Source organism: Cicer arietinum, chromosome 3 (assembly GCF_000331145.2).
Source record: "Cicer arietinum cultivar CDC Frontier isolate Library 1 chromosome 3, Cicar.CDCFrontier_v2.0, whole genome shotgun sequence".
NCBI lineage: Eukaryota > Viridiplantae > Streptophyta > Magnoliopsida > Fabales > Fabaceae > Cicer > Cicer arietinum.
The window spans coordinates 48785377-48803034 of NC_021162.2; the positions used below are offsets into that span (position 1 = coordinate 48785377).

The following is a 17658-nucleotide window of genomic DNA, read 5'->3' on the forward strand; positions in this document are numbered from 1 at the left end:
CATGCACACTGACTTTTAGTGCTATATCCTAATAAATTACCATATGCTGGAAAATTATTAATTGTGCCGAACAACATAGCCCTCAAATTGAAACATTCTTTCTTATACCCATCATAAACTTCTACACCTGTCTCCCACATATTTTTTAAATCTTCAATTAAAGGAGTCAAGTATACGTCAATATCATTCCCCGGTAGTTTGGGTCCAGAAATTAACAGAGACAACATCATAAACTTACGCTTCATACATAACCATGGAGGTAGGTTATAAATCAACAAAATCACATGCCACGTGTTGTGTGAGATACTTTGAAGACCATGTGGATTCATTCCATCAGTAGAAAGTGCAAGTCGTAGATTTCTTGACTCTATCTTGAATTCAGGATACTCGTGATCAATTTTTGCCCATTATGGAGAATCTGCAAGGTGTCGAAACTTTCTATCTCTAATTCTTTCATCTGCATGTCATGTCAAGTGTTTTGAATTTTCTTCACTGCGATACATGCACCTAAATCTTGGTATTATAGGAAAATACCACACGACTTTTGTCGAGTAGATTATTTCTTATTATATCGAGAGACATTGCATTTCGTACACGCCTTTAGTAATTTATATTCGTTTCGAAATAAAATGCAATCGTTAGGACACGCATGAATCCTTTCGTAACTCATGCCAATAGAGCACAAAATTCTTTTAGCCTTGTAGGTTCGACTGGGAAGTTCATTATCATCTGGCAACATATCTTTTAAGAGTGTTAATAATTTTGCGAAGCTTTTATCAGACCATCCATTATTCGTTTTTAAGTTGTACAACTTTAATATCGCTGATAGTCTTGTGAATTTAGTACAACCATTATATAATAGTTTCTCTGCATCACTCAACAAACTCTCAAACATTTTAGAACAATCCCGAAGATCTTCAACTGCTTTTGCAATCTCCTCAACTCGATCCGACTCATATGTATCTGTGTCGAAATCAGTTGAAGCATATGTCGAACCATTCTCAAAATTAACGTTTCCATTTATTTTCTCACCATGTCTTATCCAACATGTATAGCTTTGATCAATTCCATGTCATACTAAATGTCCTTTCAATTCATCTGCTCTAACGCGTTTTCCAAAACAACATTTTAAACAAGGACAAACAACTCTATTTGGATCTTTTGCTTTCTTCACTGCAAACTCAACAAACTCCTTCACTCCATTTTCATACTCTTTTGACAATCGATTGACAGACATCCATTTCCAGCCCATATTATATGGCCTATATAAATGCAGTTACACAAATAATAAGCTATTGATAACATTATACCAATATATAGTACACATATCTAATATTGGAAAATGGAAACCAAAGTCCAAGTCTGATTTCAAAACAGAACAGATCAACAAATTTCAAAAAAGAATAGAAATTTTTATATGATTTATTATGTAACAATTTATTAGTTTTAGTGACAACAACAAATTAATAAATATAGTACCTTAGACAACGTATCCAATTTTTTATAAAGGAGGAGCAGTAGATGGCCGCACAGTACGTAGAGGAGAGGAGGGTTCCCAGAGTAGAGGAGATGAAGGTTCGTAAATTTGTTTTTATTTATTTAAAGTACATGATTTTTATTTAAAATGAATGATTTTACAGCGCTTGTGTAATAAGCGCTCTAATAGGTCCTTTAATTATGTGAAAGCGCAAGTCTTTTACTGCGCTTGTATAAAATGCGCTCTAATATGTCATTTAATTATGTGAAAGCGCAAGTCTTTTACAACGCTTGTCAAAAAAGCGCTTTAAAAGCTATGTAACATAATGTGTAAGCGTTGTGTGACCCTATATGACCCTACAACAACGCTTGTCAAAAAAACACTTTTGTATCCTCCGTCTTTTTTAAAATATTTAAACAACAGCGCTTGTATTTAATAAGCGCTGTAAAAAATGCGCTATAAAATGTCATTTTTGACGTAGTGATAATTCCACACTCACACAAAAGAAGATTCCACCAAATTAGTTATATTTTGGCTAAAATGAATGTTTTTTTGGTCACGCTACAAAAATCCACCTCTTTCTAATATGTTTAGGATGGTGAAGTAATTAAGATATTTTGGTAATAAAATATTTAATGTTAGATACACTTTGAAAAGATTCTTATAAAAAGAGACAAACAATATTTTTTAAATTGTCTTATATACATGGACAGATCAAAGATGTAATTATATTTAATTTAATTATAGTCATTTTTATATCAATAAATAATATAAGTATTTATTTAAATTTAATGAATTTCAAAGATCGAAATCTCTAATCGACTGTCTCTTTAGAAAATTTCAATTTGATTATAATTTTTTCTTTTCAAAACACAATTAATTTTTTTTTTCTTCCAAATTTTCTAAAAATTTAACGATTTAAGTACTGTTCTACGATTTTCAATTACTCTTTCATTTCATAATATAAATAAAAATGAAGTAAAAAAAGTTGATGTATGTATTTTTAATTTTGAAATATATACATAATTTTTTTAATTTATCTTAACTAATTATATTATAAAATTGATAGAGTATAATAAACAGGTGAAATTAGTCCATTGTTTTTACAACGGATTATTTATTTAACTAAAATTGCATTGCCTTTTCAAGGAGTATTAAATTAAACAAAATTAAAATCTTTTAAGAGAAAAACAATACTAGTAGATGCTGAGATGAGATTAGACTATTGTAAGGTAAACAACTCATATTAAAGAATAAAATAAATATATATTTTATTATTATTTTTTATTAAATATTAATTTTAATTGTTTTTTATTTTATTTTATTTTATCTTTTATAAGTAATCATCTTTTTAATCATTTTTAAAACCTCAACAAAAGTTATAGTAATATTTAGTAATTACATTTTTTTAACAACAGTTAATATATATCAATTATAATAGATATAATTTCAAAAACATTTATTTAATCTAATAATAGACTTGCATTTGAAAAAATTTATCATTGTATTATTTGAAACATATATAAAATCCTTGAAATAAATGACATTTATTGGAATTTATAATTTATCATAGTTGCACAATTAACTTTACAATGAAAAATTCAACCTCGATAGTTTATGAGAATAATCACATAGCTCTTTGAAAATGTTACGCTAAAAATGATTAAATTTCAATATTTATAAAAGATAAAATATAAAAATAAATTAAAAAATAAAAGATGACAACAGGTATTTGATAATAAAAAAAAGACAGAAAATATATTTAAGCCTATTTTTTTTGCATAATAAAATGTATAATATCAATCTTTGATTTTTTTGACGAATAATATCAAAGAGATTTCTATGGTACATTCACAAATTAAAGTGTTTCACAATATTTTTTTTTCAGACCAATAAATTAACAACAATTTTTTTGAATCAAATAGTTATTTGTCAACTTTTGTATTTTAACAAAGATATATTTTATAAAAAAAATATAATTTTATTGTTTATATGTCCTACTTTTTTATGTTGCAATTTTGTTTTTCCAAAGTCGCATGGGATGCGATCATATGTTGTCATTTAAATTTTTTTTATAATAAATTATTAATTAGATTTTATTATTGTTTTTATTTATTAGATAAAAAATAGGAGGAATGTGTTAACAAAAAATAAAGTTGTTAATTTATTTGCGGTAAAATAGGAAAGGTTGTTAAAATAAGATAAGATATTTTTTATTTTAACACATCTACTCATCTACTCAAATGCATTAATTTTGATGTATATTTTTTTTAATTAATATATTTTATTTGATTTTATTACTATAATTTTGTTTTTTTAATTATTTATTAAATTTACAATTCATCATTTGTTATACTGTTCGTTGACCCTTTGGAATACAAATTCTTTACTCGTAAGTCAAAAGAAATAGGACATTTTAATATATAAATTTTATATAATTAACAGTTTTGAATGAAAAAAATATATATTTGAAAATATTTTTCATTTATATCCTTTTTTTCATTCAAAACTCTTCATATTATACCAAAATTAAAATTTATATACACTTAGTTTTCTTTTACCTTTCAGATTGCAAGACATGAATGCGAGCACTGAATCATTTTTTTGATCCCCAATGTGCGACAATAAGAAATAATAAAAAAACTAAATTATATTAATAAAATCAAACAAAATACATTACAAAAAATAAGTTAATATACTGGATTATTTTAACAACACTCTCATTTTGTTTTGCCTTGTTCACTCCTTCTCCACCTTCAACTGGTCTTATTCCTCTCCCCCTCTCCAGGGTCCTCTCTTCTTCATCTCATTTCTATCATAATGTCATTGATGGTGAATAATTATTATTTTTTTTTTATCATCTATTTTGTGTAAATAATAATAATAATAATAATAATAATAATAATAATAATAATAATAATAATAATAATAATAATAATAATGTTGATACTTTTTATACATAGGTAAATATAAATTCACATGAACAGACTAATGTGATATTATATCTAATGTTAGAGCAGATGTTTCTAGAGATAGTTAGAATTTGTTTAACAATTTTTATAAGATAATGAGTCATTGTTCATCGACTAATGGATAGAGAGGGATTAAGAGAGAATTTTTAGAGACTTTGATCAAAAGAGATGGATATAAAAATCACAAATTTTCAAATAGATAAATTAATCTTATCAAGTTTATTATTGTCTATATCTTATATTTCTATGATATCCATCAAACAACTCTAAAGTTGTTAATTTACGGACAAAATAGAAAGAATTATTAAAATAATATATATATTAATTATTTTGAGATATATGTATAAACTTTAATGAATTATTTTAATTAAACTAATAATTAATCATTTATTATAAAATATAAAAAGCGACGATAGATTATCATAACATAGAATTTTTTGTTGGAGAAAAATTATTAATATGATCGCATCTCCATTTACAACAACTTAATAATTAAAAAAATAATATATAAATTTGAACTAAGAATATAATGGATAATTTTAATAAAAGGATATATAAATAAAAAAATATCCGAAATTCTCTCCTACATTATATCCTTGGTAACAAAATAAAAAGAATATTAATATTATATATATTATGATGAGACGAACAATAGCGGTGGTTATAATACGATCCTATATCCTTGGCTGTGATGTGTAAGCTAATAACATGATCTGTCCACTTTTCTCTATATATCGTTATAATCTTCGCTTTGCTTTCGCTTCAATTCCAACCTCTAAATCATTAACTTCACCAACTCACCATCTTCTCTGTTAAACAAACACACACACTGTCATAACAATAACATCAACAACATTGTTAATTCTCTATTTCTTCTTCCTCTCTCTTCACAAAAAAACAAAAACAAAAAGCAAAACAAAAGAAAAGAAAAGAAAAGAAAATGTCTTCTCCACCTTCAACTCCAAATTCCATTCCCTTTCTCTTTTTCCTTCTTTCTCTATTTCTAACGTCAGTTTCATCTCTCCAATGTTCGACACAGAAACTAACAGGAACAAAGGTCTACCCAAACTGCATAGACCTCCCCGTACTCAATTCCTTCCTCCACTATACTCACGACCCATCAAACTCCACTCTATCTGTCGCTTTTGTTGCGGCCCCGCCTAATCCGTCCGGTTGGATTTCATGGGGAATAAACCCAACCGGAACAGGGATGGCGGGTGCCCAAGTTTTGGTGGCGTTTAAAAATAACGGTGTTATGGCGGTGAAAAAGTTGAACCTTAAGTCTTACAGCATTATTATACCTGGGAATTTGTCGGTTGAGGTTTGGGATATTAAGGTTGAGGAAGACGGTGGTTTAATGAAGATTTTTGCTACCGTTAAGGTTCCGGTTAGTGTTGACAGCGTTAATCATGTTTGGCAAGTGGGGCCTTCGGTAACTAACGGCATGATAGGTAGGCATGAGTTTAATCCGGAGAATTTGAATTCTAAAGGGAGACTTAGCTTTAATGGAGATAAGGGTTCTGATGATGATTCTAATGCCCCTGTCGACTTCACCACCAAGAAGAAAAATGTGAGTTTTTTTTTTCTTTTTTAAAAATTATGTTCTTGTGTATTTGTTAGAAAATGTTTTTTCTTTTTTTTTTAATCAAAAAAGAAAATGTTTTTTTTTAAATAAAATTTATGTTCTTGTGTGATTTTTGGAAAACGGTTTTTTTTCTTTTTAGTTTTATTGTTGTTTAAGAATTTTGGATTTTAGTTTTGTTTTAATTTTAATTATTATTGTTATGAGTTTGTTCGGCGATTATTTTGTCAAAAAAAATAAATAAATAACCGTTTTACTGAACTTTTGGGTTTTGGTGAAACTTTTTTAAGCTAGTACATGAGTTGAGGTGAGATGTCTTTTGATAAAGTTTAGTTTGACTCTAGAAACTTTATTCTTTATTGGGTACATGAATTGATGAAGTAATTTTGGGTTGTTTTTGAGTAGATGTTAATTTATGGTTTGGTTGAATGATAACAGATTCATGGAGTACTAAATACAGTGAGTTGGGGTATATTGTTTCCCCTTGGAGTAATCATAGCAAGATACATGAGAATATTTCCATCTGCTGATCCAGCTTGGTTCTATCTTCATGTTGGTTGCCAATTATCTGCTTATGTTCTTGGTGTTGCTGGTTGGGCAACTGGCATGAAACTTGGAAGTGAATCAGAAGGAATTCAATTCAGTGCTCATCGCAATATTGGAATTACACTCTTTTGTCTTGCCACTATCCAGGTAACAACAACATTTTCTTATTAATATTCCTTAATCACAATTCAATAAATAATTTTCAATTGAATTATGTATAGTCTAGTTAAGGATTGTTTTAGCCAGAGTTGAAGCTCGACTCCTCTCAATCAATTCAATCTTAATTTAAACTCATTAACCATCTAATCGCAACTACTTAACTAAATTGCTAGGAGTTTAATTTTTCTTAAGTAAAATTTTTACTTCGAGTTTTACCCCTTTATACAAGATCACCTGGCTCGACTCATATGAGTCAGACAAATTGACTTATAAATTTCGAAGATCTTAATAAAAAAGAATGACAAAGGAATGAAAAATTAACATTTATAGATGTTGAACTTCTTTTGGTAGGGAAGTCTAATTAATCACCAAAGAAGTGTATACATGAATTTTAACAATGCTAATGTAGTAACATATTTTTATGTCTTTTAGAGGAACTCATCCATCTTCTGTGTATTTTGCAGATTTTTGCATTGTTTCTGAGGCCAAACAAGGATCACAAATACAGATTTTATTGGAATATCTATCACCATAGCTTTGGATACACTATAATCATCTTGGGAATTCTCAACATATTCAGAGGCTTTGACATCTTGAACCCTCAAAAGATATGGAAATCAGCTTACATTCTATCAATTATTGCATTGGCTGTAGTTGCATTGTTGTTGGAAGTGATCACATGGATTGTTGTCTTAAGGAGAAAAAGTAGAAATTCCAATAAAACATATGATGGGTACAACAATGGACAAAACAGGCAACAACCCCACAGCATATAATCAAAGTTATCAAATTTAGTTTCCCCATTTTTTTTCTTATTTATTACATGTATAATGCTTGGTTTCACAGTGTGCATTTTAAGTTATATTGTATTGGGGTACATATATTTCACTCTCTATAATTAGGTTAGTGAAAAGTTTTAGGATGCTTATGCTTTTTCTAGAGGATTGATTATGTTTTCTCTATGTATACTTTTGTTTCTTAATTAATCCTTTTATCACGGTTCAATTATTGCAATAAATACATATTTTCAATTAAGGAGGATGGCTAAGTTTGTTTTTTTTTTTTTTTAAACGAATGAGTTTGGCTAAGTTGATAAGGCGGCACTGAGTTTGTGGGGAGAACTATAGTTCGATTCTCATATAAGATTTTTTTTTTTGGAGTAGTCGAAAGTTTTAAATTGCAATCGTTTAAAGTTTGTAGAAATACGTTGTAGAATCACTTGAGATGTAAAAAAAAAAAATCCTAATTACTATAGTTTCTTATGTGCAAAAGACACGTTTTATAAGTTAATTCTTTGGTAGGCTAGAAGCAACAAAAGGAAACTTTTTAGTTAGACAATAACAAAAGGAACTTAGTTGCGCTGAATTTCGTTGATCTTAATTTGCACAAATGGTGTAGGATATAGTTAATTCTTTGGTAGGCTAGAAGCAACAAAAGGAAACTTTTTAGTTAGACAATAACAAAAGGAACTTAGTTGCGCTGAATTTCGTTGATCTTAATTTGCACAAATGGTGTAGGATATAGTTACAAGTTGCTTTCATGAAAATCTTATCCATGCTCAACTAAGCGACACTTATTTGTGCTTTGCTTAGTAAATTTAAATTGTTGTCGTAATTAAATTTGCAATATGATATTTGATATTGTAAGAAATTGCGGCAAAATGCAATTAACTTGTCTACGTCTACCATAAATGCAATATACTATATAAAGATCTTGAACCCTCAAAAGATATGGAAATCAGCTTACATTCTATCAATTATTGCATTGGCTGTAGTTGCATTGTTGTTGGAAGTGATCACATGGATTGTTGTCTTAAGGAGAAAAAGTAGAAATTCCAATAAAACATATGATGGGTACAACAATGGACAAAACAGGCAACAACCCCACAGCATATAATCAAAGTTATCAAATTTAGTTTCCCCATTTTTTTTCTTATTTATTACATGTATAATGCTTGGTTTCACAGTGTGCATTTTAAGTTATATTGTATTGGGGTACATATATTTCACTCTCTATAATTAGGTTAGTGAAAAGTTTTAGGATGCTTATGCTTTTTCTAGAGGATTGATTATGTTTTCTCTATGTATACTTTTGTTTCTTAATTAATCCTTTTATCACGGTTCAATTATTGCAATAAATACATATTTTCAATTAAGGAGGATGGCTAAGTTTGTTTTTTTTTTTTTTTAAACGAATGAGTTTGGCTAAGTTGATAAGGCGGCACTGAGTTTGTGGGGAGAACTATAGTTCGATTCTCATATAAGATTTTTTTTTTTGGAGTAGTCGAAAGTTTTAAATTGCAATCGTTTAAAGTTTGTAGAAATACGTTGTAGAATCACTTGAGATGTAAAAAAAAAAAATCCTAATTACTATAGTTTCTTATGTGCAAAAGACACGTTTTATAAGTTAATTCTTTGGTAGGCTAGAAGCAACAAAAGGAAACTTTTTAGTTAGACAATAACAAAAGGAACTTAGTTGCGCTGAATTTCGTTGATCTTAATTTGCACAAATGGTGTAGGATATAGTTAATTCTTTGGTAGGCTAGAAGCAACAAAAGGAAACTTTTTAGTTAGACAATAACAAAAGGAACTTAGTTGCGCTGAATTTCGTTGATCTTAATTTGCACAAATGGTGTAGGATATAGTTACAAGTTGCTTTCATGAAAATCTTATCCATGCTCAACTAAGCGACACTTATTTGTGCTTTGCTTAGTAAATTTAAATTGTTGTCGTAATTAAATTTGCAATATGATATTTGATATTGTAAGAAATTGCGGCAAAATGCAATTAACTTGTCTACGTCTACCATAAATGCAATATACTATATAAAGTAGAGATCCTCTCAATTTTCTCTCATCAATCACCTGGAAAAAGACTAAACACCTGATTATGTTGTAAGTCACAATTTCAATGCAATCAAATTTAGTAACCGAAAAAAATCAATATACAAATTAATCTATAATAATTTTATATGAGGGACAAATTAGTCTCTATATTAAAAGGAATTAATTTATCCTTTATAAAATTGTTAGATTAATTTAAATATTAAATTTTGTGAAAGCCTAAATTGAATTGCAATAAAATTGTGACTTTCTAAATTGTGTATTGAGTCTTTGTCAATATCTCAAAATTGGAATCTCTTAGCCGATTATTATAGAAAATATAGTGTTATCAACTGATAACGGCACCATAGTTATTGCCTCATTGAGTTTAGAACTCTTGTATAGAATATAGACCAATATTCAGTCTCAATTCATCTTTCATTACCACAAGCTATGTAATTTTTCCTATTAATACAAGTTTGTTCACCCTGGTATTCATCCGAGCTAATTAAATTCAAATACTAATTATACCTTTGAATTGAAGTTAATTCGTTAAAAGTTTAATTGCAATTTTGTTTTTTTATTTTCACTATTTAATGGAATTGATTTTTCTGTTTTAAAATATGAGAATGTTGATCTTTCATTCAGATTTTTTAACTAAAAAATGACAATTTAACATAATAAAAATGACATGGTAATAATATTATAGAATGGAACTATCTAGAAATATTAATTATTTACGTGTATTTAATTAAATTATAAAAATAAATAATTTTATAATTTCAAATTTATGTTTTTACAGTGTTTTATTTCAATGATTTGAATATTAATCATTTAACGTCATTTATTCGTATATAAGTTACATCATTTAATATATGTCACATCATTAATTTTTAACTAAAAATTCAGAATAAAATATCAGAACTACCGAGTTTTAAAATAAATGAATTAATTCCGCACATTAATAAAAATAAATGAATTAAAATTGCAATTAAATCTTAATAAAACTTAATTGTAAATGCAGTCCAGATGATAAAAGATTAAAAAACATAAGATATGATTTTCTCCAATTAATTTGCTAGTTTTATCACAAATATGGATCCTCTCTATTTCTCACTCCGCTCACTCACTTAATCCATTGCGAGAGTCCTTCACTACAACAATGATCAAATGTCTTTTACCGTTAGGTTTTAAAAGTAGTTGGTAAAGCTAATACTTTATGTGATAGTGACTTCCACTATGATACTAATTAATCTAATCAATCTTAAATCTCCGGAATAATTTCATTAACTTTATTACTATAACACTATAAAATCTATATGTGGAGCCACTAAGCTTCACATTGTTCTAGTAAAAAAAAAAAAAGAATTTGAATAAATTGTTCTAGTTAAAATTGTGAATTAGCTATTGAGAGTGTTCTTGAATTGTCGGAAGTTATATGAAGGTGGAGAGACTCTATTGGCTTGGTCACATATTGAGGGTCCTTTTTTATTAGTAAATTGACAACAAAAAGTGGTACTTTTGCTTAACGTTATACATTTAGTTAACGTTACTTACCAAACCATATTATAATTGAGAACCATGTTGATTTGAAAGATTCCTATAGTACCCGTGGAGTTAGTAATGGACCTTATGGTCCCTCACGACCAACATTGTTGATAGTCCATTATCCACACAACTAATGCTTTCACTTTCATTATTATATATTCTTGCTTTTGTTGCTTTCCTTTTAATCATGGCTTTGTTTTTATGAGATTCCCATGTGATGTTATCTATGCATGGACGCCATCCTCATTACTACGAAATAGATAGGTTTAAGAAAACTAATCATCACTATGATGAATTTCAATTTGTTTCAACAAAATATTAATGGTTAAAGGTCCCTTAATTTTATTTTGCCGTAGTGGCAGATGTCTCCACCTATGAAGTCCCTTAATTTTATTTTGATGAATTTCACTATTTTATTTTGTTAGATCCGAATTTAGCCTAGCATATAAAAAATTTAAGTTCTAAGTCTGACATGTAGCCTATCATATAGACTTAGTTTTTAAGCTTGAATCTGACATTGATACAAATTTGATACAACATGTTAATCTGCTTAAAATTAATATTTGAATAAGTAATCAAACATATTTTTAAGTAGATTAACAAGTTAATATGTCAATGAAATTAAGTTCTATTTTGATATTCAGCATAACATTTTGAAGAATATGACTTTATATACTTCTTACTTCAATTATATTTTATAATAATATATTTAAATATGTCAAAAACTAAAGATAGTTTATATGCTACATTACTAAAAATTGAATATCTAACAAAAAGATAAAAAAAATTAATATAATACTTATAATGATAAAATAAATGTTATTTATATTTATTTAAATAGGTTGACCTAATAGGCCCAATAGACTTATTATGTTGTCTGTAGTCTGACATTTTTAATTAAATAGATTTTTTTAGAAGCTTTGACCTTCTCTGTTAAAAAGAAAAGCCTAGAATGTTCTGACGTAGGTCGTAGGCTTTTATCGGTCGGTCTGAACTATTCTCCTCCCTAGTTATCAATGTCTAACATTGGTTGACATTTCTATTAAAAAAAATCACATTGAAATTCTGTCTTTAAATGAGACTTACACCTCCTCTAATTTTTAAAATGCATTTACCTCCACTTCATTCACTAAAAAAAATTTATCAAACATATTTTTTCTGCCACAATTACTTCTTTATATGTGATTCACCAATAAGACACTAGAACGCATATTTCGGTTGTGTTATTAAGAAAAAAAAATCATACATTTCAAATTGCATATATCATATGTAAGATCGTATCTTTGCAAATTAAACTAAAAGGGGTATTAGTGTTATCTGATGCAGTTTTGTTAATGAGAATACATGGGAGATAAATGCATTTTGAAATTTAGAAGGGGTATTAGTGTTATTTGAAGAGACCTCAAGAATGGTCAATGAAATTTAAAAAAAAAAAAAAAAAAAAAAACCTTGGTTAACACTAGAGTAAATGGTAGTGATTTATTTTTAAAAGAAAAAGGAAAAAAAAAAAGTAAATAGCAGTTTTATAAGTGAGTTTAATTTTCATACTCTATCAGCATAAAATATTTTACACAGTAGATAAATCAATGAACGACTATATAAGTGATTTTATAAATAGTTATGAAAAAAGTCTAATATAACTAATGATTTAACGATTTGTAATAAATTAATCGTGTAAAAAATATTTACACTAACTGTGTATATAATCTAAATTATTTATAAATGCCCATTCTCTTTCACCTAGTGTAGCATCTTTTAAACATAAAATCTTAAGAGTTATATAAGATCTTAAACTGACGATATCTAAATACTATTCCTGTTAATTTAGTTATACGAGACATTTTATTTGTTATTTCAAAGTTTTTAATAACTAAAAAAAAAAAAACTGCTGCTATTTATTTATTTATAAGTGACATTTGAGTTATAATTTTATCTATAAAAATTGATCTATTTGATATATTTATAAACCAAATTAGGGCTGGACTTTAATCATAGGGTGATACAAAATTTTATATTTGTACTTTCTGTACCCAAATTCTAAAATTACTTTTCTAGTTCTATTAGACATTCATCTTTATCTCTCTATACTTGTGGTATTATTGGGGATAAGTATAGAATGGTGTTCTCAAAGTCAAATGTAGAATTGTGATTTGACATATAAGTTGGATGAAACTTTTACACATGAATTTGATTAAATGTACAAAAGTAGTTAAATTTTATTAAAAAAATATTTATATTAAAAAAATTGAAAAATAAATAATTATTAATTGTGACAAAGTTGTGAAAAGCAAATTATGTAAGTCTATAAGATAATTATGGTTTAATATATGTTAAACAGTGATCAATTTCGACTAATTAATATAAATATTGTAGTGTATGTTGTTGTAATTTTGTGATCTATAATCGGTGTATTTTCATAGTAGAATTATTTTTATGAGTTGAATTGTGGTTGTTGGATTATCATTGTCGATGTGTATATTTGAGTATAATATGTGAAGGTGACATGCTACTTGTACATTTGTTAAACGAATTAACCTAATCAAATACACGAATTAACATAATCAAATGACACGCATCATGTAGATTGATCATATAGATTAATATGTGTAGATCCTATTGCATAATTTATTTTATCAATTTTTTTAATTATAAAAATTGTATATTTTTTTAGGCTCAATTTTTAAGATAAGAACAAGATCTCCAAAATCTTTAAGAAGACCATAGACCAAATACATAAATTTTTGTATACCAAATTATAATCCAGATGTCTATTATAAAAAATTGGAGGGAATAACTTTTTTTAAAAAAAATACAAAAAACAACTACTGTAATTATAAAATAAAATAAATTTTCCAACCCAAATTCCAACTAATTTTTAATTATTAAAACATGTAAACCAAAATTTGATCTACTACCCATCTTCAATATATATATTTTTTTTATAAATTTACAACTTAAAATTTTTATATGCAGTCCAATATTATACTTTTTATTTATCTATTAAAATTTTAAAATTTCGGTCACCACAATATTTCAAGTCAACATCTGCCACTGCCAAGGGAACTTGATATTAAAGATTCTTTAAAATTGACCCTAGACTTAGAGAGAATCTAAAACTAAAAAATAAATTGTGGAAATTATACGAGAATTACACGAGAATTACATATTAAAAATACATCACACAATTCTTTAAATTATACGAGAATTACATATTAGTCTTTTATCTTTTTTGTAACAAGTTAGTCTTTTATTTTTATTTTTTAATATTAAGTTTGTCATTTATATTTGTAAATGTTTGCAACGATGAACCTAATTTTAAATCAACAAAATTAAAATCCAAAATTCTCCCAATTATTTCAATAAAATGATGTAATTTTTAAGGGATTTTAATTGTAATAGTTTTAAAAACATAAACCCTCAATTAACTTTTTGAAAAATAATTCAACATGAGAGAATTCAAGTGAGATACATATAAGGGTTCTTGAAATTAAATGTGAATTCTCTTAATCTAGATCATGAAATCACATGAAAATTGATAATGTTGTTCTTTATATGATTGATAACATAACTACAGTAAAAGTTTGAAAATATCTAATTAAAAAGGATTGAAATAAGGTTATGACTAAAAAAAATTCAACATGGCAACATTTATAAACATAAATGACTAATTTGTTACAAAAAAAGTCATAGAAATAATATGATATTTTTGTGTAACTTAAATGACTACATGTTGTATTTTGACCAATTTTTATTATCACAAAAAACTAATTTTTAGAAGAGGTTATTTTTGTGAAAAAAATATGTGCTTATTTGACATATCATTTTTTTAAATAGTCATATTAGTATTTAGTTGTTAATTTTGTTAGAGTAGGTAGTTGAACCCATGACCTATTTGACATATCACTGATAACAGTGGTTTGTTAATTTAATTGAATTTAATTTAATTTAATATGATATGATATAATAAACCATAATAATAGTAGTGATTAATAATAATAGGCTAAATGCATCATTTGATTCTTTAAGTTATTTGTTTTTAACAATTTGGTTATCTAAGATTTTTGTGTGTATCAAGTTAGCCTTTTAAATCTATTTCTAATAAGTTAGTCCTCACTATAAAAAAGCTGGAGAATTGTGGCAGTTCTATTAAAGCATTTTTTTTTCAAAACTGTCATTAATTATTGTACAACTTGGATAGAAAATAGATAAAATCAAAATACGGAGAAAATGTGTTGTGATTATTTGTCATTTATAATACTTCTAATGAGTATATTTCTTTAATGATTGTATTTTAAATTGATGTAATTATTTGTTTCTAAGCACTTATTTGTGTATATTGTTATACTCACTTGGAGTGCTTGAAGAGTCGTAGAAATGAATTACATCAAATGTCAATTTTACATGCTTGAAGTGTTGGGAAAATAACATGGTAGAGTGGTTTAGAAGCTATCAGAACAAATGTTTATTTATATTGTCCCAAATGAATTATTGTTACTTTGCTTAATTTTTTTATTTTATTTTTTTATGTTACAAGTTTTGTGTGAAATACTATGTTAAATTTTTCGAATTCAAATATTATGGTAAATTCCTTATCAATTTAATATGGTTTTATATTGCAATGCCATAAAGTTGCCTGTTATCTATTAAATCTATTATATAACCACAATTTTGAAAATTTTTTATTTTGTAAAAAAGTTGAAAATTGTGGTGGTTAAAACTATCATAATATTCATATATCAATTTTCTAACTTTTTTATTTTGTTGCGTACTAAGTCAGAGTAAGGTCCAACCCGACCTAAGTCATATTTGATCATGACATATTCTCAAACCAGGGCATAAGAACATAACCAAAGGGATCTAAAGTAAGAAACCATTAGAATTTCACGTAGACCTTTTCCCAAGGTCACTCAATAGCAATCATGACTCTCATATCACAAACTCACGCGATGATTAGTTGTCGTCCATCATCAATGACACACATATCAAACGGAGGTTTGTGAATTATAACGCCTAGTTACGTGGGTATAACAATTGAAGTAATAATGGAAAAAAATTCAAATTATATAAGAGAATAATGTATTGTAATAAATAATGAATTGTCTGAAAGAAATAATGTTATGAAATCTTAAAATAAATCCTTACAACTGGAAAATCTTTAATAATTAAAATATTCAAAACTGGGCTAATAGTATCTAATCCCAAAATAAAGTACGATGTAGACAATATGTCTATTTATTCTTGATCTACTAATCTAATCGAAGGAAATTACTCTTCTCAAGGGAGGTAGGATTTCTCAACTCTCGACGTCTCCGGCGGTCTCAGCCTCTGAAAATAACACTTTAATGAAATACTAAATTCCAATGAATAATACACATAATTTTAAAACAAGTATTACTCTCAGTCGGAGCAGTAACCAGAAAAGTCGATCATGGCATCCGCCTTCTTCCAAAAATATTCTTTAGATGTATTCATAATATAACTAAGATTTTTCTATAATAACCAATTACTTCCAATAATTAATAAAAACTCATCAATTAAATAAACGATAATCCACATATACAATAATCAAATAAATTCAATATACACATTTTTTCTGTAGAAAATAATCATCAATTCAATGATGGAGATATACTACTTCCGCGAAGTAAGTATTATCTAATCATGTGAAGCATCTGCTCATCCAATGTGGGGTACAAGATCCATCTATGTGGAGTTTAAATTTCATCTCATTGTGGAGTTTAAAACTCATCTATAGGTGAGGAACAAGATCCATCCGTGTGAAGTTTAAACCACATCTCTTTGTGAAGTTTAAAACTTATCTATATGTGGGGTACAACACCAATCCGTGTGGAGTTTAAACTTAATCTCTTTATGAAGTTTAATGATCATCTATATGTGGGGTACAAGACTCATCCATGTGGAGTTTAGACTTCATCTATTTGTGAAGTTTAATACTCATCTATGTGGGGTACAAGACTCATCCATGTGGAGTTTAAACCTCATCTCTATGTGAAGTTTAATACTCATCTATATGTGGGTACAATATTCATCTATGTAGAGTTTAAACCTCATCTCTTTATGAAGTTTAAAATTCATCTATATGGAGCGTAAGTTCATCTCTAACACTCACAATCAACATCATTCATATTTATAACAATCATATTTGTAAAATCATCTTTATAATATAATATTTTATTTAAATATAAAATAACAACAATCATTCAAGAAGATATAATAAAAAAATCTTTTAAAGAATATATATATATCTTAAACACACAGAATCCAAATAATTCATGTTTTTAACAACTATATTCGTAAAATTATATTTATAATATAATATTTTATTTGAATATATAATAACAACAATTATTTAAGAAAATATAATAAAACAATCTTTTTAAAGAATATATATTCAAACAATCATAAAAACGGTAATTCAACAAACAATAGTAAATAAATCAATTTATAATCAACTATTACAATTCATAAAATCTCGATTTTAATAGAGTTAGGTTTTCGATAATGATATAATTTTATAAGAAAATAACATTCA

General features: G+C 26.9%; 1 protein-coding gene across 1 annotated transcript; it reads left to right on the plus strand.

Annotated features, from left to right (window-relative positions):
* The first annotated feature begins 5105 nt into the window (after positions 1-5105).
* On the plus strand, positions 5106-7741 carry LOC101510221 (cytochrome b561 and DOMON domain-containing protein At3g25290). The gene is made up of 3 exons (XM_004492155.4): positions 5106-6019; positions 6470-6724; positions 7201-7741. The coding sequence occupies exons 1-3, from the start codon at positions 5390-5392 to the stop codon at positions 7510-7512; spliced, it is 1197 nt and encodes a 398-aa protein (XP_004492212.1). The 5' UTR covers positions 5106-5389; the 3' UTR covers positions 7513-7741.
* Positions 7742-17658: the final 9917 nt, after the last annotated feature.

What these genes read in the sequence shown, in the direction of transcription:
- LOC101510221 (XM_004492155.4), top strand. Translation starts at nt 5,390, where the DNA reads ATGTCTTCTCCACCTTCAACTCCAAATTCCATTCCCTTTCTCTTTTTC. An exon ending in TCACCACCAAGAAGAAAAAT is followed by an intron (nt 6,020 to 6,469) that starts GTGAGTTTTTTT and finishes GAATGATAACAG; the next exon opens with ATTCATGGAGTACTAAATAC. An exon ending in TTTGTCTTGCCACTATCCAG is followed by an intron (nt 6,725 to 7,200) that starts GTAACAACAACA and finishes TGTATTTTGCAG; the next exon opens with ATTTTTGCATTGTTTCTGAG.